At 36.6% G+C, this 23,440-nt stretch overlaps 1 protein-coding gene across 1 annotated transcript; it reads right to left on the reverse strand.

Annotated features, from left to right (window-relative positions):
- Positions 1-1,454: 1,454 nt before the first annotated feature.
- alg14 (ALG14 UDP-N-acetylglucosaminyltransferase subunit) lies at positions 1,455-11,750 on the reverse strand. The gene is made up of 4 exons (XM_055182133.2): positions 11,362-11,750; positions 10,759-10,907; positions 10,185-10,307; positions 1,455-2,262 (listed from the first exon to the last, which is right to left on the reverse strand). The coding sequence occupies exons 1-4, from the start codon at positions 11,519-11,521 to the stop codon at positions 2,032-2,034; spliced, it is 663 nt and encodes a 220-aa protein (XP_055038108.1). The 5' UTR covers positions 11,522-11,750; the 3' UTR covers positions 1,455-2,031.
- Between the last annotated feature and the right edge of the window lie 11,690 nt (positions 11,751-23,440).

A 23,440-nucleotide genomic window follows, 5' to 3' on the forward strand; every position in this document is an offset into this window, starting at 1 on the left:
TATATATGTGTGTGTGTGTGTGTGTGTGTGTATATATATATATATATATATGTATGTATATGTATATATGTATATATTCTAATAAGTTATATATTCTATATTCTAGAGTAATCTCATACAAAATAAAAGTAATTTTTTGCATAACATATGAGTTTGTACTGTGTGTAATTATTATGTATTTATACACACACATTCATGTATGTATTTAAGAAACATTTACATGTGTATATAATTATATTTTTATATATTTTAAATTTATATATATATATATATATATATATATATATATATATATATATATATATATAAACAAGAAAACAATATTTAAATAAAACATTTCTTAAATGTATATATATGTATGTGTGTCTGTGTGTGTGTTTAAATATACATAATATTATCACACATCACAAACTCATATATTATGCAAAAAATTACTTTTATTTTGAATGAGATTAATCTAGATTAATCTATGCCCAGCCCTAAAATTGCTTTTATATATGTATATAAATACACACACACACACACACACACGTATATGTGTGTATATATATATGTGTGTGTGTGTGTATGAAAGAACAGCATTATGGCTTGAAAAAACTACCTGCTATCAACTACATATGCAAGTAGATCTAATTTCTGTTTGGCATGATTTGCGGGGTGGGACTTTATTGTGGTGCTTATCATTTCAAGGGTTGCTCTGAAAAGGTACAAGGACAAAAACAACTATAGTGCAAGAGGTTTTGAATGACAAAATGAGCGTCCCTGTCACTCATCCTGTGCTGCATAAACAGAAACTGGCCACATGAGAATGTTGCTCTAATAGCTTACATACTTGCTATTTGATGCATCATAAAACGGAGATGCTGAAAATCTTGTCCAAAAACAGAAACCAAAGTAAAATAGTCATTCAATGCATAAAAAAATCAAATGGAAATTCTGCATGGCAGTGGAAAAGATTTATACCTGTATGTATATTACGAACGACATAACTATCAAGCAAATAAGAGATAAAGAGCTTGGATCACATTATGTTTAATTACTTTGTATACTTTTAAGTTTTCACTGCGTTGGCACTACAAGTCAATGCTCGCATGCGATATTACAATGACATCACACATCTAACAGACATGTCTGATGTGATCACTCTCACAGCTGTTCAGGAACATCATTGTTAAGCAAACTTTATGCTGAGCAAGATCTAAACCTGCACGAACTTGTCCTGGGAGACAAAGGCCCTGTAAAGTACTGCTGTCTCATTATATCTACAAACAGGAATTACAAGAATATATCTGCAAAATACTCATTAGAGACACAAAACAGAAACAACTACAGCAGAGAACCGCTGCTCTTTCTGTTTAGTCACACTATTTCCTCTTAAACCAACCACATGTTAATGCAGGAAGACTTTAACAATGAAGCACCTCTGAGTTCTGCGGTGAAGCTGACAAAGAATGTGCTAAAATAAACATTTTATTGAAGGCTGAGAGTGCAACTTACTCTTATAATCTGCTTGGCAATGAAATGCAATATTGGACAACTTTGGACCTTCCTGCTATTAAACAACATGAAGGTCTACACTTGCCCATTAGTTCACCACAAAACGAAAATACTATAATCATTTACTCAACAATTTACTTATACATTTTTTAAATCAAATATGTGACCCTGGACCACAAAACCAGTCATAAGGGTAAGTTCTTTACAATTGAGATTTAACACTAACAGAAACATTTGTATTGGAATGAGGAGTCACAATGCATGTGTACAATATAAACAATTAGTAACAGCTTTGTATGCAAGATTTATTTCTCAGTTTAGGTTTGGCAACTTTTCAAAACGGGCGTAGAAAGTAGAACAGGTCTGATAAGCACACCTCCACAGCTAAGCTCATTCTCAGTTTGACTGAAAACATCCATGAGATCAAACTTGCTGTTTATTCAGCTCTTTAGTAACTGCATAGAAATGAAAAGCATCCCACCATCACAGTAAAAAACAATGCTATTTAAGAACGGCACGCTGCTTGAGTTTTCCTCAAACTAGTCTCCCCAAGTAAATGGCTTTTGGGTATTTGTCTTTCAGTGGAACCCACTGCACAAAGAAATAGTCAGCAAAATAGTAGAGGATCTTTCCAGACAGCGATAGCGTCTCAACCCGGCAGATGCTCTCCACGTAGACGATCACAACCTTTTTCACACCCAGGACGCCAAGGAGGAGGCCGGCAGCACACAATGGGACACATGTGCCTGGTCCATTACAGAGTATCTAAAAAACACACAAATAAAAGTATCTGATCAGATTTACAGGTCTATAAAGTGATGAATGTCTACTGTAATCTGGGACACAACAGCAAAAAGACGCCAGCACAGAGAGGTCTCCGAGTAGGAGAAATATGAGCTTTCTGCAGAACCGAAGCCACAGTGAGCAGCACAGGAAGGCGGTGAGACTTTCGATGGACACGAGCCATCGTTTCTGGAGAAATCATCTAACGCTGACTGCTAAGACACATTAACGCTGGAAAATGCAGCCTCTGTCTGCTCGGAGCTGAAACTGATACGAGGAACTGAAGTCAGGACATCAGCAGAACATCAGGTGGGCCCTTAAAGCTTGCATAACTTTTTAGCTCTTTCTATTTAGAGCATCCACACACACACGTTATAAATCCCCAATCCATTTCTGTCAGTCTGAAGGTCTAGTGGTGCAGGGTGGGCTTCTTTCTAATGATGTGTACACAAAAGATTAGTGGTTCACAAACTTGCCCCTGGACGACCCACAAAAGTACACATTTTGGAAGTCTTCTTCATCTGACATCCATTTAATGGGCTCAACATTGAATTAGCAGCACAAGGGGTCACAAGTTCGATTTCCAGGGAACACACATACTGATAAAAAGGCATACTTTAAATTAAATGTAAAGGAGTTGAATTAAGTGAATAAGGAGACATTGATGTATAAATGTGATACTAGAGGGATTCCCCAAGGAACTGTGTTGGGAACCATCAAGTTTACACAAGACTTTTTGACTCAGTCATCTATAGAACCAATAAGAATCTCAGGGAGGTGGGTCCAGTGTGCTATATTCTTGTTTTATTTGCAACAAATATACTTTTTTATATACATTTCTATGTCATGCTTCATCTGAGCTTTCTATAAAGTGTAGCAATTGTTAAATTTATTCCCAGTTTCCACACCTTTTATTTCATCTTGCAGTAGTAAATGGATGAGTGACGAAGAGGGGTTAGGACGAACAGCCATGTGGGCGAACCACCTTGAGCACGTTTACATTTCACATGCACCTGCAAAATTATTTCGAGGGGTTGTCACCCAACCGAGAGACGCTGAATTTAGCTATAAACGGCTGCTGGATTGTGTACCGAGTCTGAATGATGTTTACCATTGGCACAAGCCCAGCTGTCAGAGTGCTATTTAAGTCTGTCACCAGAGTTGTGCCAATTTAAATGGGCATTATGTGAACCGTCAACACGTAATAAATCAAGAGTCTGGAAAATCTGGGGCTGTCCTTTTGGAATCTAATGGAGAAAAACTGCTTTGTGTAACCTCTGTTAGTCTAATAAGGGAAGAAGCTGAATCTCATAGCGAAACCCTGATATTAGTCTCTGTAGCTTCATTTTTGGCATCTTCCTTATTCTCCCAAAAAAGAAACAGCTGAGCTGCTTTTAGGCATCCTGGGTTTAAGAATTGGTGCGAGTATAAAGCTCGATGTCATTTTAAATGAAATGCTGAATAGATGTAGCAGTGACTTTGATTAGATTTCCTAAAACCTAGCAAGCCGACTACAGAACAGCATTTTTTGGCCATTGTGGATGCTTCCTTCACATAAAAACTGCTTGCCAAATGGTACAGAAACATAAAATAGAATACTAAGCTACATCCCATGTATATTTAAAAAACTGCTATCCCAGAATGCACGGCAGCAAGACCCCAGGTGGTAGATAAGTTGAGGAAAATCTTGATTATACATATAATTTCATATTTCAAGTTAATTTTTTCAACAGTCAAACTCATGCCGTTACCCCTTTAGACCGGTTTTGGCTAGATGTGTACGCCTAATCTTGCAAGATCTTGAGTTTAAGGTTAGGTTTGGGGGTATGATTAGGATAAAAACAGCGGATTTGGCTAGATGGGATACAGCTAATGCCTAAATATTACACGATCTTGGGTATAGGGTTAGGTTTGGGGGTAGGATTAGGATAAAAACATTGATCATCCGGCGAGATTTCACGAGATTGACCGTTGCTGTATCCCTTCTAGCCACAACCCTGTAGACCTGCTTAACTGCTCCTTACCGACCACTGTAGGGCAGGAGAAATATTGCATGCGTCCAATGGCTGTGTACGTGGTCAAGTCGAATGAAATATGCTTTGTAATGCCGTGCATTTGACTGTGCGGGTACGCTCGCGTACACATAAAAAACAAAGTATACTTGAGCCTTCAAACAAAGTACAATAGAAGACAGCGCATCTTAGAAAAAATAGTAGTATACAAGTGTGTCTCTATGGTCTAGTGTTTTCATTGGTACAAACTTTTTTGAACCTTTGAACTGTTTGCATATTGTACAATCAATGCCATGCTGGCTCAAGATAAACATGACTTGCTCATCAACAGCTAGTGATTTAGTGATCATAAGGTTAGGATGACCATGGCACACATAAAATGCCTTTATTATCAGATGGCTACATACAAAAAATCTCAAAGCTCGGGCCTATACTTGGGCCTTTCTGAACCTGATCACTAAACCTTTCTACAATTAAGATGACGCAGAGCTCAACTGTGAGTTGTATAATCTCAACCTTATGATAACTGAATCACTAGCTGTTGTCATGTTTAAATGCTGTTTATCTTTAGCCGGCATGGCATTGTATAACATGTAAACAGTTCAAAGGTCTTTCAAGGGTTAACAATCGTTTCCTGCGATGACATCACAACGAGTCATCTTTGCGTCATGGGCAGGTGAGAGCTCCAGAAGGAAGAGTCACAAACAAGTGATGAGCTCAGAGATATATTACACCACAGGTACAAACCAGCGTCACTACAAAATTAAACTGAAACCATGTATTATTACATGCTGTGAGTAACCAGCACAGACTGGAAAGCAGGTGTTGGGTCCATAAATTCAGACATGATGTATGAGTTCATCTTTAACTTTGTTAAAGAACAACTAGATCTAATATTTAATAATGGCTTTTATGGTCAGCGACTATTCATTAACAAAAATATATAGATATATTCATACATACAGTGACTCCAAAAAAAGAGGTAACTTAAAAGTGTATTTCATTGACTTACATTACAAAATATCAAACAAAGTGGCATCTACGAAGAAATGATTTTGGACACCTTCCTAATTTCATTTTTTTAACTTCTGTAATATTTATCACCAAATTCATTTTGAAACCCTGCACTGTCTATTAATATAAAGTTTTCCATCAAAAACTCCCATCAATGCATGGAGAATAATAAATAAAATATCGGCAGCTCCGTCTCTCGCTTCCCAACAATTTCCAAATAAGGCTAAGATGAAACATATGGAGCTAAAGCTGAGGGGCGCACAGCAAAACAAAACTAACCCAAAGATCTTGAGGAACAGTGAGGAGTCGTTCTGGAATGCGAGGGGACGTCCGCCGCACAACGTCAAGGCCCCTTTATTTGTTATTGTAAATCGCACAAACCCTCCACCCCCTCAGAAAACCTCTCCCCGTTTTTCCACTCTGTCTATTAAACGAAGTGAATTCTTTAAATAGTTTTGCCTTTTTCACCTCTTTTTTGGAGTTGTGTCACAATTTGACTCCTTAAAACTGTGCGAGATCAGCAGTCTTGCGTACAAAAAAGTTTGTTTGCGATAATAGTTATCACAGCATAATGCTTCATTAATTAACGATGCGAAATTACACATTTTCAAACTTTCTTGTCGCATTTAAATTTTTAAGTTTAAGCAACTTGAATTTACAATTAATTTGAACTTTCTTGACTAGTGAAGAGTTGCTATAAGATTAAAGCTGAATAACCTTTTATCTTAGTCTTTGTTAACTATTAAATAAGTTGAAATACAAATCAAAATAAATTTAAAATTTAAGTGCAAAAAGTCATTTTTTACAGTGTCGTGAGCAGGTTTGTTTGATCGACTAATCAGTTTTGACCGAAAATTGGTTGGTTTTGGTTGGAAATGCAAACGTCATGGGATCGATACCAGTGAACACACACATACGTAAAATGCATACCTTGAATGCGCTGTAAGTAACTTTGGGTAAAAGTGACAGCTAAATGAGGCCATTTCCAACTAAAACAAATGCTTATTATATCACAAAGCAAAGCTACACATGAGTAACCCTTTCAGTCTAGACTCCCGTTTGGCATTTCCACATGTTGTAAATAGCAGACGGTAATATTCACTATTAACTTCACGACGCCTACAGGCGCAGAATCAGGTCAAAACCGAGTAACGCCGTCAGACTTTTGGCTTGCGCTGACACATCTGGAGCTTGTAAGAACCCATGACGCACTTATTTCCTTTTAAGGCTAAAGTAGGACCGAATCCTCCCCCTTCTTCACCTCTGGTTTCCAGACCTGACCCCCCATTTCCCCGTTCCTCTCTGGTATGCGAACGGCCCTACGCAGACAAGTTTGGTTAAAACAAACAGCTGAGATTTAAGTCAAGCCCCTCGCCGTGCAGACACAATGGGGGTGCCGGACCCCTAAAGAAGATCTTAGACATTGTCTGCTGGACTAAAAAGGAAATCCTGCTGTCCCAGTCCAACGAAGAATCAAAGTGCACCTGGAACTTATATTGTAATCTCAAATTGCAAATAAACAAACTTAAACGATATCCAGGTTTCACATGTTGCAGGAAAATGGCTGGGGTTTAGGAAAAATGTGTGCCAATGAACCCCATGTGTGAACTGGATTAAAATATCTCAAGAAATGATCAGGAAAATCCATATTTCTCCTATACACATTCATTTTCCTGTCTTCATTCTTACATAACAGTTTGACAACAAAAAAGTAACAAAACGTTAATGGTGCAAAAATCTACCCACCCAAAACACCAGGCTTCTGTGAAAAGTGTAACATGATATCACACTCATGAAAGTAGGTGATAATTACAGATTATCAGACAGATAGCTCAGCCACCCGTAAGAGATGACCGCATTTTACTCGACCACTGTACCAGTGGCTGTTTGGTCATGCTCCGCCTCCTCTCGGCCGGTTGCCACGACTACGCAGAAAACCGATGCTGCCGGACTCCGCCCCGATGGGGGACGTGTGAGAGCAGTCGAGCAGCCGAGCTGAGGAGCCAGTAAAGTCTTGCCACATCCTGAGAACAAGACCCCTCCGCTGGTCCTCTCCAAAAACCCTTCATTACACAACCACAGGAGGAGGGGAGAGAGAGAGAGAGAGAGAGAGAGAGAGAGAGAGAGAGAGGCCCTGAATTGTAGCTCGTTCCTGAAAAAAGTGTAAAAGCAGTCCGTTCTCCGAACTCTCCTCCCATTCCCATTTTGGTACTTAACAGGTCTCTTATCTCTATTCTGTTTTTTCTCTGGTTGAAGACAAGCAGAGTAACAGCAGGATTTGGGTTTGTTTACACAGCAGATACTGTAGTCTTATCATCTGCTGAAGGATAAAAGTCCACTATCACCTGCTAAAATATTTCCAAAGGCGCTGCTGTGTGTTGAGTCACCGAAAACTACTGCTACTAATAAGCGGGTTTCTATCAGGGAAGTTGCAACTGGTTGTTTATTTGGCAACATTTCTTTGAAGGTGTAAAAACTATTCTGTACAGTCTCAACCGGTCTGAACAGAATCTGTACGTGCCACGGGTTTCTGATGAATTTAACTTGTGTACACAATCCGTACATGTTACAGAAATGTAACTATAAGAATTGTGTTGCGACTAAATGCAGCAAAAAAAATCAAAACTATTATATTATGTTATTTGAAGTGTATTGACAAGATCTTACTCGTAGCATTTTTTCTAGAAGTTTTTTAAGATCTCAAAAGAATATTGAAGGAGTTTATCACCTTAAGAGTGAGACATTTTTATCTACATACATCGCTGGTCCCCTTACGTGGAAGTCGCTATTTTGCACCGCCATGTTTCTACAGTAGCCCAAAATGGACAAATTGCTGTACAGAGTGTGTTTCGTCACTATGTTGTCTCAGACAATGACATGGATGTCCTGTGGCTGTTACCGTAGCTTCTCTATGTGCTTCGAAAGAAAGAAGTGAGCAGTGGACTGAGCCATTGGTTGCAATTCTCAACCTCACCAATAGATGCCGCTAAAATCAGGGTTCCCACACCTTAGTTAACTTCAAATTTAAGGACATTTCAAGGACTTTCCAGGTGGAATACCCTCAAACTAAATGTGGGGACACATTTCAAGTGAAAGCAAGGTTACATCGTGTTACCTTCATTGTTTCAGTTCCCTTTTGAGGGAACTCACGCTGCATCACGGCGGTGAAACTTTGGGGATGACTCCAGGGGTAAGTGCGTCTGAATGTGTATATCAAATTCAACCAATGGTGAGGGTTAACGACAAAGACAGGGTGACGTGGGAGCCAGGAAGTATATCGCTATCTGAAATATTACCTGAAGAATTAAATAGACGCTGGAAGTATGGCAAGGGAGACGCAGCTTCTCGATCCCTTCTCAGGGAACAACAGTTACATACGTAACCCGAGACGTTTTCATGTGTCAAACACAACTATCCAAAAAAGCATTTTGGTATGAATCAACATTTGCATAGAGAAGATATAAGCATTTAAAGCGAACAGTTAAGCACATGTGTGCTTAAAAAGTCTAGAATTTTTATGATCCTACACTACACAGGGAATAATCTGGATTTTTTTCCAGAAAACTTCTTGCATAAAATATATTCAAGCACTTTCAATGACCTGTATCTTTGTATGTATATCTTCAAAAACTTTGAATTTTTTCCCCAGATCACAAACTTTCAAGGATTTCAAGCACCCGTGGGAACCCTGTAAAATCTACACAGTGCACATATAAAGTCAAAATGAAATGGAAGTAGTGATTGTCTTATTTTCCCACGTCATGACGTATATTTGAGTGAAACTGCTTCTGAAATGAAAAAAAAAGGTAGGGAGGGACTTGAATTCATCCATTATATTGGATTGTTGCGGAAGTAAAGAGAGATCGTTTCGAGGCGGAGAGGAGATTTGCGTTTTTGATTAAAGATTATGAGGGCACATGAATTTATAAAAAATAATGAAGCTCACAGATAAGTAATTTGTAAAAAAATACCACAATATTCCAAAATAAATTAATTCTTTCCCCGCTAGCGTTTAAAAAAAATGCCAGCCAGCCCCAGCATTTCTGTGATTTTCACAAAAGTGAAAGCAGAGTACCAAAACACACTTGTAGCCAATCAGCAGTAAGGGCCGTGTCTACTAACCAACATTGTTGCCTGGGTTGCATATCTGTGGAGCGGGTCTATCAAAAGAAGGTCCAGATTCTATTGGGGTAGGGGCGTGTTTGTGTAGGTGATTTTAATGTCAACGTTGGCTTTCAGAGATCGTGCACCCCGTCTTTAATGCCTTTTAGAACATGTTCTTCTTTACATATATAAACATAGAATATATCAAATGAAAGAACAGACTGCTTTAAAAAAACATTTCATCCTACCTTCATTTTCTCTTTTTATCACCTCTCAAAAAAATAATGTTTAGCAAAAAACTGAAATAATTTTGTTTTTATGAAGAACTTTTGATAGAGATCAGATTTAGAGCGATGGTCAAAACATACACGGAGTTCTTACTATTTGCCCAAAGAGGATACTTCTGTGTTTTACACGTTGGGTAAGAGCACCACCTGGTGGATAATAGTGGAAATGCAAATCGTCATAGGTAGGAAAGCGTCAATGGCGGGGAAAGAGTTAAAGTTTCTAATTTCAATTTCATTGTGACTTTAAGGTTTACATATTCATAACCAAAGCAAAAAAGAAAACTTCAACTTTGATTTCATGGGGAAATATTTAAGTATAATCAAATTGGCAGTAAGTTATTTCAACTTATAATCTACTATTTCATTCATAAATTTACCATCGATGCTCTATTACTGGGGGCGTTGGGAAGATGTCCGGCAGAACAGAGGAAATTAATACTTAATGAGGACGTGATGGGATGAACGAGAGGAGAGAAAGACGACCCACCACATCCGGCTGCAGTCTGAAGACCAATGGGACAGATGACAACAGAGCGCTCAGAGAGCTCCGAACCGAGGAACTCCAAGACTGACGAACCTCCCGACTGCGAGGAATCCGGTGAAGAGAAAACTGTAATAACAGGAGGGAGGAAATACGGACAATACAACAGATGTTTTAATAACAATGCTATGCAGCCGAACATTATATAGCTGACTGAACCACAAACCTAAAGTGGTCGTAGTATAATAGTAAATGAGGTGGGTTAAAGACCCTATAAAATCACTTAATGAACTAAATATTGTTTCCTGTGTTTAAATGTTGGCTGTATGTATAGTAAGGCTCGTCTCTAAACATACTATAGGCTTTATTTATATTACAGCCATTAAACATGATTTGCTGGGATGTTCTCATTCTTGAAGACTTTTAATTGGAAAAAAAGACTTAAATCAAAAAAGTTTGTATCTACAACACAATTTTTTAAATAAATGCTCATGAAATATATACGACAGATAATCTGCTGCCATCTGCTGGTCAAAATAGGGCAAGACAAAAACCGGAAGTGATGGTATTCATGCTTTACCTGAGGTAAATCTGTTTTCTCTCTTTCTGCTTCAAATACTCGAATCTTCTCTTCACTCATTTGATCAGTGTCTGCTATCACATAATGTCGAGGATTATAAGACTGTGATAAACCTCCCATCAGACGAATGATTTCTGTCGTGTGCCCTCCTGAAACCACACAACAAAGACACGTGCACGTGTAAATAATGATAATAATAAAACATGTGGCAAACAGCTTATCCTGAAAGATTCAGGTCAATATCTTAAAAATTTAAAAAGTTATAGCTAAAAACGTCATAATTTTCATGATTCGGTCACACATTTTCTTGAATTTTAATGGAAAACATGGGACCAAATAAAGTGATGATTTTCGAGTTTCAAATGGCCAGTACTTTGTTATTCTTTAACCCATATACATGATCTTGGTCTCATTTAAAAGCTTTTTTCAAGCTCTTTCTATCTGAACAACTCGTTTTAGCATTTAACCATTTTGAAAATTTTAGCAACATACCTACTGCAATACACTTCTGTCACATCTTTAAATGTTATACTTATATAGTAATTTGCATTAATATAAAGTAATACACCTGTCCATTTTTGACTGTTTGACATCTCAACCTACCTGATCCTGCCACCACCAGAACTGACAGAGATCCTTTCTTCTGTCCTGGTTTATGTTCCGATCCATGTCGTAATGTCACATATAATCGCAAAATAAATACGGTTATTAATATTATACCGGTGACTATAACACCACACACAGCGCCACATAATAATCCCATCGGACAGGTAACTTAACAACACAACTCAAAAACTAAATAAGGTCAATTCATTAATACGAATTTAACTTTAACCGTGAGCTTTACGATAAATCTAGCTTATGTCCTACAAGACAAACCCGCAGATTTAAAATGTAAACATCTATATTTGCTAAAACGGACATTTGTACGAACAATTTTTGAAAGATGAGAAGAGCAACAGAAGACGAGTGAATACGGAAACTCAGACAGGACAAACTTGATATGACATTTTTAAATTGCGCTTACAAACAGCGCCCTCTACTGGCAACGTGGTTTACTGGCGTAATAATTTTATACATGTTTTTCTTTTTTTATTATCATTTTATAAATGTATTCTGTATGTGCATCTTTTAGGTTTGTTATTTTAATTATTATTCATTATTACGTTATTATTGTGGTATGTATATTGTTAGATTTTGTTATAAATTTAACAATTTTGCAAGATTATTTTTCAAATAATTATTCATTATGTATTTTTAGAATTTTTATTTCGTTAGGTAATTAGGTTTAATTTTGCTTAAAATTATTTTGTAACATTTATTAGAACTTTTTAGTATATTATTTGAAGAAATACTATTCATTAGTATGTATATTTGGTTTATTTATTTTGTTGTTTGTTTTATTATTTTATTTTTAACAATGAAGTAGTCTACAGGTGTAATTGTGCACATGTTTTTTGCAACATTCAAGTTTATTGCAAATTTCTAGCTTATTATATAATTAATTATCATTCATTTTTTGTATCTTTAGAATTATGTTTTATTTTTGTTTAACTATTTTTGTTCATATAGTGCTGTTTTAACACCTTTGAATAACATTAAATAACAAAATATTTATATGAAACAAGCAGATAATGCAATAACTGCGACGTCTAACTGAAGTTAAGTTACAATTATGCAGTTGTAGCTACTAATGATGTAAAGAATTCCAGTCCGACAATGGCATTTCCTGAAATATGTCCCTAACAAAACATAAACAATATCCTGCTCAGTGGTGGATGTATTCACCCAAGCTTCTCCTAAATAAACTTTGTATGGGAAGTTCTCATGATTATGTGTCTGTTTTGTCATCTCAAGGAAATGGTCTGTGCTTGTTTTGATTTCAGTACCCTGTAAACCCAGCATAACAGTTAGAAAAAAATGTAAACTGGCAGACATTATATTAAATAATTTAAAGTGGTTGATTTCAGTGCTGAGAATCTGCTTTTCTTATTGCAACATTTGTCTATAACAAACCAAATCTCTCATTATCAATAAATGATGTGCATATGTGATATATTCTGGGGGGTTTTCTTCACTTTATTTACATGCTTTACAGTTTCTGGCATTTCCACCATTTCACACTTACATTTTAAGTAAAATTGAGTCTTGGTACCACTGAGTACCCTCTTTTCTTTCTATTGACCACCAGATGTTTGGCTTATAGAGAAGATGTCTAAAAGATTTGTTTAGCTTAAAGGCTGTAAATTTAACATTATGGTTATTAAATGCGTCAAGATGTTGGTTGAGATTTCAGTTCTGTCATCAGTGCTTTTATTTATCTAAAGTCTTATCGAAACACAGAAACATTCCCAGCAACACTGCCAAATATAAAGAAAGGGTCAAAAACAGGACACTGGGTACAAGTTTGCCTGTAGTGATTCCTTCAATGTACCACAAGGGGGCAGACTGCACAGGAAATTTGCCATTAAATCAACTTTTGGACTTAAATAGCACCTGTAGGGTAGTAACTGAGTATTGCTTTGATGTTTATGAACATAGATCATAAGTGAGTATGTGCTAGAGCATGTGCTTTATGGTAATCATAAAACTCAAGGTCTCATGACTATAACACAAGGTTTACTATAAGATCCTGATTCCTGCTTGTGCGTCAACTTTTACCTTTGTACCAAATTCCAGACTTTTTTCTAGACACCAGACAGTTTACAACTGGATGTACAGGCTCGTAATTTCACATATAGACAATATTGATTTTATTTTTTATCACTGACTTTCTCTCTCCGAAGGAAAGCATTTTTTTAAAGGGTAAAGCATTTCTAAATTAAGATTAAAGACAAAAAATACAGTATAGGAGAAATAAAGGCTAGTTCAGATTGGCTATATAACTGTAAATAAAAAAATGCAATAAAAGTCCTATGGCCAAAAATGCTTTTAATGCTTTAACAGTGTTTTAAGTTAAAAATATCATAAAATCTTGATAAACAAAAACTTGTATTATTTATTTGCAATAAATGAAGGTGATGAATAAACAAGTTAATAAAAGATTCATACTATAAAAGTATAAAATGATGGTAGATTTTAATCTGTTTACATTTTGGTGTGTTTACATTTGTGTGTTTACATGTGCTTACATCCGTCTTAATTACTCGTCTTGTTTTTGCAGTATGTGCTTACAGAAAGTAACATTTCAAAAGCCTACCTTTAGGCATTTTTGAAAGGATCGGGCTCTGGTTTCAATTATATGAAGTTAGGAAAAGATAAACTGGTTTGGGCTCTGTGATTACAAAAGATTTTATTTACAAAAAGAAAAGAAACTGGTACATCTTGGTACAATTCTCAGTTGTGATTAGACGTAAAGGAGTTACATTTCTGAACTGATATTTAAGACACAGATAAAGCTTTAAACCTCTCTTTTCTGGATTTAAACACACTATAGGAGTCCTGCAGGTTGCTTTCGGTCCATCTGCACAAAGCTGCTATTGTAACTGGATCTGGCAAAGCACAGCAGGGTGTATCCAGAGCAATGACAGTAATGTTAACAATGACACAAACACTTTCGACAGTTTCAGAGGCGAATTACGGTAAAAGACATCGTTAACTTAGTTTCTCTGCATGTGTAAACTTGCGGTTTTATTGCTTAGGTGGAATGCCGTGAGTCAGATATTACCTGAGAAGAATTTTCATAACATCCTGGATTATTTGTTTAAGCAATGTTCACAAGTTGTTTGCTTAGTCTAAGACGGGGCATTGCAGGTAAAGACACCCCTTTATGCTTTATTGTCTGCCCTGAGTGTGACTCCCGAGGGAGTTGGAAGAGATGGATTACATGATAAAAGCAGATGTATCATATACATGAGGGCCATCGTGTTCTGGCAAATCCTGGTGGTTACAAAAATTGCAAAATAATGTTTTGGTCATCTACCAAGGAAAGCCTCGTGATCATTAATCAGTGCGCTTAAAGGAATTTTTTACTCATATATGAACTGTTGGGCTGTTATTCATTTGCTCCTATTAGTAGTCATGCATTAGTTGCACATAGAGGGTCACAGGTTCAATTTCTGGAAAGCATGCAAAGTGAAAAAATGTATTCACTCAATGCACTTTAAGTTTCTGTGCAAGCAGTATTTACTCCCTTTCATTGTGCTCTTGAAAGCATAACAGGTGCTATTAAAGTCTTAAAAGTATTTAACTCACTTCGTTCATCAATATACCATCTCTCTGATTTTATTCACATACAAATGTTATTTTGAAAGGTCCACATTTTTAATAAGTAGATAAAATTCAAGCTGTTCCTCACATAAACTATTATGGTATGTCTTTAAGGGGATATTTCACAAGACTTTTGTCAAATAAATCTTTGGTGTCCCCAGAGTACATATGTGAGGTTTAGCTCAAAATACGATAATTTACTATAAATTGACACATTTTAGGTGTGGAGTTTGTGGGTGTGTCCTTTAAAATGCAAATGAGCTGATCTCTGTAATGACAGTGCTTTGGTTGGATAGTGCAGATTAAGGGGCGGTATTATCCCATTCTGACATCACAAGGGGAGCCAAATTTCAATTAGCTATTTTTTCACATTCTTGCAGAGAATGGTTTACTGGGTTGATCTTTTTCAAATTTTCTAGGTTGATTGAAGCACTGGGGACCCAATTATAGCACTTAAACATGAAAAAAGCCAGATTTTCATGATATGTCTCCTTTAAGAATACTGGCAGATAGTCATGTGGATTGTTGTTATATGTGCTTGCCTTTAAATTGTCTTTACAAAAAATAATCATGGTTTTACTACAAAGTTACAAAAAAACATGATTATCTGAAAATAAAATCATTCATAGCTGGCACTGCAATAAACTTTTAAAAAATACACCTTTGTACCTAAAAAGTTTATAAAGGTATACAAAATGTATACATAAGGTATTTTTTCTCATAGCGTAGATCAGGGGTCTCCAACCTTTTTATGAGCAAGGGCTAGAACAATGGATAAAAAAATCTAGAGGGCTACTTTTTGATATAGTCTACTTAAAACATTTTTTGCTTTACTTGTTTATTTTATTTTATTTGACTTGTTTATGTTTTTTTTGTATTGTTTAAAATGTTAACATACGTAAACCAAGCCAAGCTAATATAAAAAAATATGTAATGATTACATAATACAGTTGAGACTATTAATAGAATGTGCTTTGGCGGGCACCTCAAAGACTCTGTGCGGGCTACCTGGTGCCCGCGGGCACCACGTTGGTGACCCCTGGCGTAGATTAACCATGTTTTTTTACAGTAATAACCAATAGTTTTACTCTGTAAAAAATTCTGTAGAAATTACAGTTTTAACAGTAACTTACTGTACACTGTAAAAAAAATCAGTAGAAATTACAATGTTATTGCAGCTGGGTTGCCGGATTTAACTTTATGTTATTTACTGGCAAGAGTTTGTTCAAAGTTAAATAAATATTAAATATTAACAAGTCTTTATCTTTACAGAATAAAACTATACAATAACAGCCTCATGCAAAGCATTCTGGGAACCAGAAATCATCATCAACCTTTTTCTGTTTTTTGCTTCAGATTTTGTTTCCCAGAATGTTTTGCTTGATGCTGTTTTTTTAGTTTTACTCTGTAAAGACAAAGACTTGTAAATGTTTAATGTTCATTAACTTTGAACAAAATGTTGCCAGTAAATAACATAAATTTAAATCTACGGTAAGTTACCGGCAACCCAGCTGCAATTTACGGATTTTTTTACAGTGTAGATTTAAATTTATGTTATTTATTGGCAACAGTTTGATCAAAAATAAAAATGAACATGAAACATGAACAAGTCTTTATCTTTTCAAAATAAAAATAAAATATCAGCCTCATGAAAGCATTCTGGGAAACAAAATCTGAAGGAAAAAACAGAAAAAGGTTGATAAGAATTTCTTGTTCACAGAAAGCTTTGCATGAGGCTATTTTATTTTTATTTTGTAAAAATAAAGACTTGTTCATGTTTCATGTTCATTTTACTTTGAACAAACTGTTGCCAATAAAGTACAGTAAGTTGGAAAATATGGAGGGTATTTTTGGTCTTTTTAAAATGAATTAATTAAATGCTAAAATAAAAAATTAAATCGCAAAATATGTCCCAAATTTGAAAATTAAATGCTAAAATAAATATTGAAACATTAAATAAAATTATTTCATTTTCAACGTGATGAAGCATCAATCGGCCAAATTGAAAAATAAAATTAAATTGATGATTTGACATTTCATTAAAATTGAGGCAGGGCAAACAGCTACAAAACTGCAGCAAATAAGCTAAAAATGGTGGTTACTATACTTTTCCTATTATAAAACCATGATTTATTAGTAGTTTTGTTTAGTACATTTTAGTCATATCCATCATTGGCGACTGATGACTTATTTTTTCAAGGGTGCACGATGCGAAGTTCATCACAAATTGTATGTAGCCCGTCTTGTGTGTGGTTTGTAATTTCAAAATATGTGTTCGGCGCGCTAAGTGAACCTGTGTGCACCATGTGTCCCGCCAAAACAAGTGCCCGCTGCAGACGCGTCCAAAGGGTTCATGACAAAAGAGACGCTCGCGCTTGCCAAATACTCACATAATCATGCGTAATCAGAGTTTACTGTTAAGGGAGTGTCTTGCGTGTATTTTGTGAACGTGAGTTTCTCTTTTATCATAAAAGGTTTTGACGCGTGTGCAGCAGGCACTTATTTTGACAAAACACCTGATGCACATGGTTCACACAACGCAAAACACATATTTTGAAAACACGAGCCACACACATGACACTCCGAACACTTATTTTGAATTTGCGCCCCTCAGATGAGCAGTCACGGGCCCCCACTGGTTGCCATTAAAGTATGTTGGCAAACAACTACATAACTACAGCAAATAAGCTAAAAACGGTGGTTACTATACTTTTACCATTATAAAACCATGATTTATTAGTAGTTTTGTTTAGTATAGTCATCTCCGTGTGCTCCTTTCTGTGTGTATATACCCATGTGTTTGTTCTTGTGTATGGATGTTTTCTCTCTTTAAATCTTTGGTTCCCTGTTATGTTGCTAACTTTGGTTTATCAAATAAAATGGTTTTGCATTTGGATGTTCGACTCTAATTTTAGTCTTAAAGCTTGGCAGCTCTTTATCAGCACATATAAAATTGGTCAAGCTACAGTATGTATCCCAGCTGTAACTTGGGCTGTACCCTTTCAAAAAGTACAGCGTTGCACATAAAGAGTTCAAATTAGTACCTCGAAAGGTACAAATTGGTACCAAATGTATTATGTTGCCTACCTAATGGTACATACTGTATTAGGACCTTTTTGAAGGGTACTGACCCCGTGACAGCTGCATGGGGTACATTTTTTTTACCATTTTTTCTAACAGTGTGAAGAGCAAAGGAAAAATTCTTTAATGCATTTATTTTCTGTTTCACAAAAAGTCATGTTAGAATGACATTAGGGTGAGTAAATGAAGAATTGGCTATTTTGGGGGTCTGAATCATGTACATTCACACACCACACACACACATAGAGAATAACAAAGAAACTGTGGGAAATACACCTCTGTATATGAACTCACATGACTTTTTAATATATTAGGATTACATGAAATGTTTTATTAGTGGATGCAATGCGCTTCTGTTTACACAACCACACTCCTCCACATTCACATACCACCTCAATCTCACACTGCTACCGCCCTCAGCAAACGCTGACTCCTTTCACTCTCTATATTATAATGTTACGCTGAGCCGAATGATGATGTCATGCCCTGTCAGCAGCTATGACTGGAGGATTGAGACATTAGTCAGTCCCTTAATAAAGACGTCTCAGGAATGTCCTCGTTCCCAAAAGGCCGTCTCTCTCTCCAAATCCACTTACCTGCACTTTAGCTCTCAATGAGGCTGTTTGAGAGATTTTTCCTTATCCAAAACAGACCAAGCTTAGATGTTTCCCTTGAGGGCCCTACTTGATTTCGGGAGACTCAGAGCCTCCCTCACAGGAAACAGGCTGAGGGCCAGCGGATGAAGAACTGTGAGAAAAAGTGCAATAATGGACATAAGCGATTTCGTCGTGATCACTAGAGACTACAGAGACAATAACTTGACCTTTGTAAGCCAAAATTCGTACATTTTTGTACAATTTGCTTTTCCCCTGCAATGTTAGGGGTGGGGTTTCGTTACTGCTTCTTTGAATGATAATCACACATTTTTGTACAATTCATTCGTACGAATACGAATTAGGCAATTCGTAAAATATGAAGAATTCTCATGAGATCAGGCTGGGCCAAACACACCCCAGACGTCTAGGCTAAATTTGGGCTGTCAGTGATAATGTATTAGACATCTAATCGTAGCCTAAAAAAAAATTTAAATTAAAGAAACCAAACACCTTGTAATCATTGCTTACATAATGGAATATCATGCAAGTTATGTTGGCAAAAACGACAAGTAACCAAATCCATGTTTATTTTGGCTAGAAGCGGTTTGCTCATAACCAGACTATATCAGGTCGAGTTAACCGAGACAATGAAATGACGGGAATGCTGGGCTGTAAGTTGCTTTGGATTGAAAGCGTCTGAGTGATTCGCACGAAATCCAGACTTAAAAGGTGTCCAGCATCAGAATTTTTAAAAAACCCTTGAAGCCTATTTTTATTGCATATATAAGATTAAGGTCTGAACTTACTATAACCATTATTTTAAGAGGATTAAAAAATATTTCTAGAATTATTTAAATTTTTTAGATTATCATTATCAAAAATTATCATTACCGCAACATGATCTTATATTAAATATATGCATTTACAAACTCATGTTTCGGTAATGAGAACTAAAAGTTGTCTAGGTACTATTACAAACAAAATTTCAACTTTTATCTGGAGAGAAAAATAAGAACTGCTTACCTGGTAGTCATCTTGAGTGTCACAGTCAATTATGTCCCTTCCAACAATTTCATTTAGAAAATGTTAGTTCCTTGAGGGCTTAAACAATGATTGAAAATTGTTGCGGAGGATGAGAAATTTGGTCATGGACACATTTATATTCCTTATTATTGTCTCTACATTTACCAATGATCACCAAATACCAATTTTTTTACTGTAAATGTTTATAGTATAACATGCACTGAAGCTTTTTATTTTTTAGATTTTTTAATTATAAATATTTCCATGTCACAGAACCCAAATCCAGTCATGGACACGTTGCGGTAATGAAAATTTCCCCTTAAATGTGGAAAAAACAACAAAATTGGTGTCATTTGAAATCATGTGCAAAATAGTACACGAAGAGATGTTTGTAACTGTATGCTTCTCATTTTGATACTCTTACTTTGCATTTACTTTTTTTTCAAATTGTTTCATGACACCTCATAAGTCTAATCTAGAGCGAATCTTTCAAACATGGTAAGGAGCGTCACATTTCCGGCAGAAGTCAGAGATATTCAGACCAATCACAACATACAGATTAGCTGGCCAATCAGGGACACAGAGGTTTTCAATTCAGGAAGAGAGTGAAATCTGGAGTGGAAAATAATGTAAACCACGCGAACACATTGTATTATACCAAATACACAAAAAAACTTTGTTTTTAGCAAAGAAATAGGTGCCCTTTAACCCATTGTTGGATCTAATATTTAGATTTTCTCTATTAATTTAACGCAATGGCTGAATTTGTCACTTTTTGACCCAATAGGCTAAAAATAACCCCGTGTGTAAATGTACTGGCCAGCTAGCAACCACTTAGTACACTTTGGTGATCACATAAAACATTGACAGTGAGTGTTTAAATGTCTAGTCCAGTCAAACAAAATAAACACTGTCTGGAAAATAGCCGACAACCCTGTCAAGTGCCATGAGGTATTAAAAAATAAATTGAAGGGATTTGGCCCCTTTGAGGGCCTCTGATCCCCAACAGGGCTCACCGGCCCCAAGAATTCTCCACAATAGTTCCCCCCTAATCTCTGCTTTTAACAAGCAAACAGGCACATACTGCTTTGATGAACAAGGCGTCCATAAAAACCATTCCTGTTGGTTTAACGATTTCAGACAGATGTGTTTCATGTTAGTTTATAGTGACCTGACAGCCTTCTATGTGTATTGTGCATGAGAACTTTGCTGTAATCAGAAAATATAAGATCTGTAATAGACTACACGCAGTGTTTTATAAGGTTTGCAGGAAGGATAACCACAGCTGTTTGTCACCAATGGAACGCAGCTTCACCCCAGGAGAACAAAACATCTGAACTTCGGGACTGAAAGGTCATCGCAACTATTTTTTGTTTTTAAAGATGAGGAGATGAATCCATGTTGGTTTCTCTGCTTTTTAAAAGGATAGTGCATCTTTTGTTAACAATGCAGTCTGTGTAATTAAAGTCTGTGTGAAGTTTAATATTAAACGTGTTTTCAGTTTGTCACAAAACAGCAAATGTGTTTTTAATAACTCAAACAATTTTGAAATGATTAAAAAATGCCAAGTAAATAAAATACGTTACCAAATTCTTGGGAAAATAGGCAGGATTCTCTGCTCTCAAATGCTGGGGGCGTGTCCGCTGTCAGTGCTGAAACCACGCCCACTTTTGGTAAAGCAAATACCGCTACCATAGACATTATATACGTAAAAAAGTGACAAACCCAGACGTTGGGTTAAATTAATCCAGAAAATGTTTATATTTTGAACCAACAATGGGTTAAATGGCAACCCAACAGGCTGGCCTTTTGACCCAAAGCTGGGTTGAAAATAACCTGGAATTTTGAAGCATTATTTCTATTTTCAATTTCGTTTTCAAAATATTTCAATGTGGTTTGTTGAACAGTGACAACCGTGAACGTCATTTCCATAATAACAATCATAGGAAGTCATGCGTTTAATTAAGGATCAAATAGGAAATAATCCCTGGAAGTCCTAAACAAATTTCAGCAGATGCCCTTTCTGGAAAGCCATCTTTTTCACTTTCATTTATACATGCTTGGATTCTCATTCTGTAAGAGGTTTATTTTCTTTATCTATTTTTTTATCATTAAATGATAATGTAAATAGCATGCCCATGTACGGCCAAATGAAATTAGTATATACACTCACCTAAAGGATTATTAGGAACACCGTACTAATACGGTGTTTGACCCCCTTTCGCCTTCAGAACTGCATTAATTCTATGTGGCATTGATTCAACAAGGTGCTGAAAGCATTCTTTAGAAATGTTGGCCCATATTGATAGGATAGCATCTTGCAGTTGATGGAGATTTGTAGGATGCACATCCAGGGCACGAAGCTCCCGTTCCACCACATCCCAAAGATGCTCTGTTGGGTTGAGATCTGGTGACTGTGGGGGCCATTTTAGTACAGTGAACTCATTGTCATGTTCAAGAAACCAATTTGAAATGATTTGAGCTTTGTGGCATGGTGCATTATCCTGGATGGGTACATGGTGGTCATAAAGGGATGGACATGGTCAGAAACAATGCTCAGGTAGGCCGTGGTATTTCAATGATGCCCAATTGGCACTAAAGGGTCTTAAGTGTGCCAAGAAAACATCCCCCACACCATTACACCACCAGCTTGCACAGTGGTAACAAGGCATGATGGATCCATATTCTCATTCTGTTTACGCCAAATTCTGACTCTACCATCTGAATGTCTCAACAAAAATGGAGACTCATCAGATCAGGCAACATTTTTCCAGTCTTTAACATTAATTTTGGTGAGTTCATGCAAATAGTAGCCTCTTTTTCCTATTTGTAGTGAAGATGAGTGGTACCCGGTGGGGTCTTCTGCTGTTGTAGCCCATCCGCCTCAAGGTTGTGCGTGTTGTGGCTTCACAAATGCTTTGCTGCATACCTCGGTTGTAACGAGTGGTTATTTCAGACAAAGTTGCTCTAGCTTGAATCAGTCGGCTCATTCTCCTCTGACCTCTAGCATCAACAAGGCATTTTCGCCCCCAGGACTGCCGCATACTGGATGTGTTTCCCTTTTCACACCATTCTTTATAATCCCTAGAAATGGTTGTGCGTGAAAATCCCAGTAACTGAGCAGATCGTGAAAAACTCTGGCACCAACATCCATGCCACGTTCAAAATTGCTCAAATCACCTTTCTTTTCCATTCTGACATTCAGTTTGAAGTTCAGGAGATTGTCTTGACCAGGTTTCGGAAAATACTTCAGGAGAACTTATTCTTAAATAAATTGTGGTAACCAGTGCGGTATACTGGCATTGTGTCCCCTATCTTCTACTGTGGAAAATGATGTCATCAGTATTTCCCCTATTTTACTCCATGTGGTTGTGGTGTAATGGCTTACTATAAATTCAAGGCTTCGTAGTGGAAAGCAGTTGTTTGAGCAATCCATGAATTTTTACCTTTGGGCGAACTTCAGTGTGATCAGGTATAGAGATAATTTTATGTTCAAAGGCCTGATGGTGATCATAAATCCACACAAGCCAATGTGGGCTGTAGTCAGATAGAAAATATCCAAAGCAAACCCACACTGCTCGGGTGTACAGTACTTGTCTGGTCTGGTTTTATATTATGGTCTGAATCAGATTAAGCTTTTGAACATACCTGCATGATCTGTAATAAGTAAATAGGAACTGTAAATTCCCGGACAGGAACGTCCAGCGTGCCACGACGTGTTTAGGAAGAACAAAATGTGACAGTAACCATGTTTTGATAGACTGTATCACGTA

The sequence above is a fragment of the Misgurnus anguillicaudatus genome, chromosome 25 (genome assembly GCF_027580225.2).
Source record: "Misgurnus anguillicaudatus chromosome 25, ASM2758022v2, whole genome shotgun sequence".
NCBI classification, from domain to species: domain Eukaryota; kingdom Metazoa; phylum Chordata; class Actinopteri; order Cypriniformes; family Cobitidae; genus Misgurnus; species Misgurnus anguillicaudatus.

Bases quoted from the DNA above. Each gene is read 5' to 3' on its own strand.
- alg14 (XM_055182133.2), bottom strand. From the start codon at position 11,521: ATGGGATTATTATGTGGCGCTGTGTGTGGTGTTATAGTCACCGGTATA. The intron at 10,908-11,361 runs GTAGGTTGAGAT...GTGTGGTTTCAG, and splicing joins TCTGGTGGTGGCAGGATCAG to GAGGGCACACGACAGAAATC. The intron at 10,308-10,758 runs GTAAAGCATGAA...CTGTTATTACAG, and splicing joins AGAAAACAGATTTACCTCAG to TTTTCTCTTCACCGGATTCC.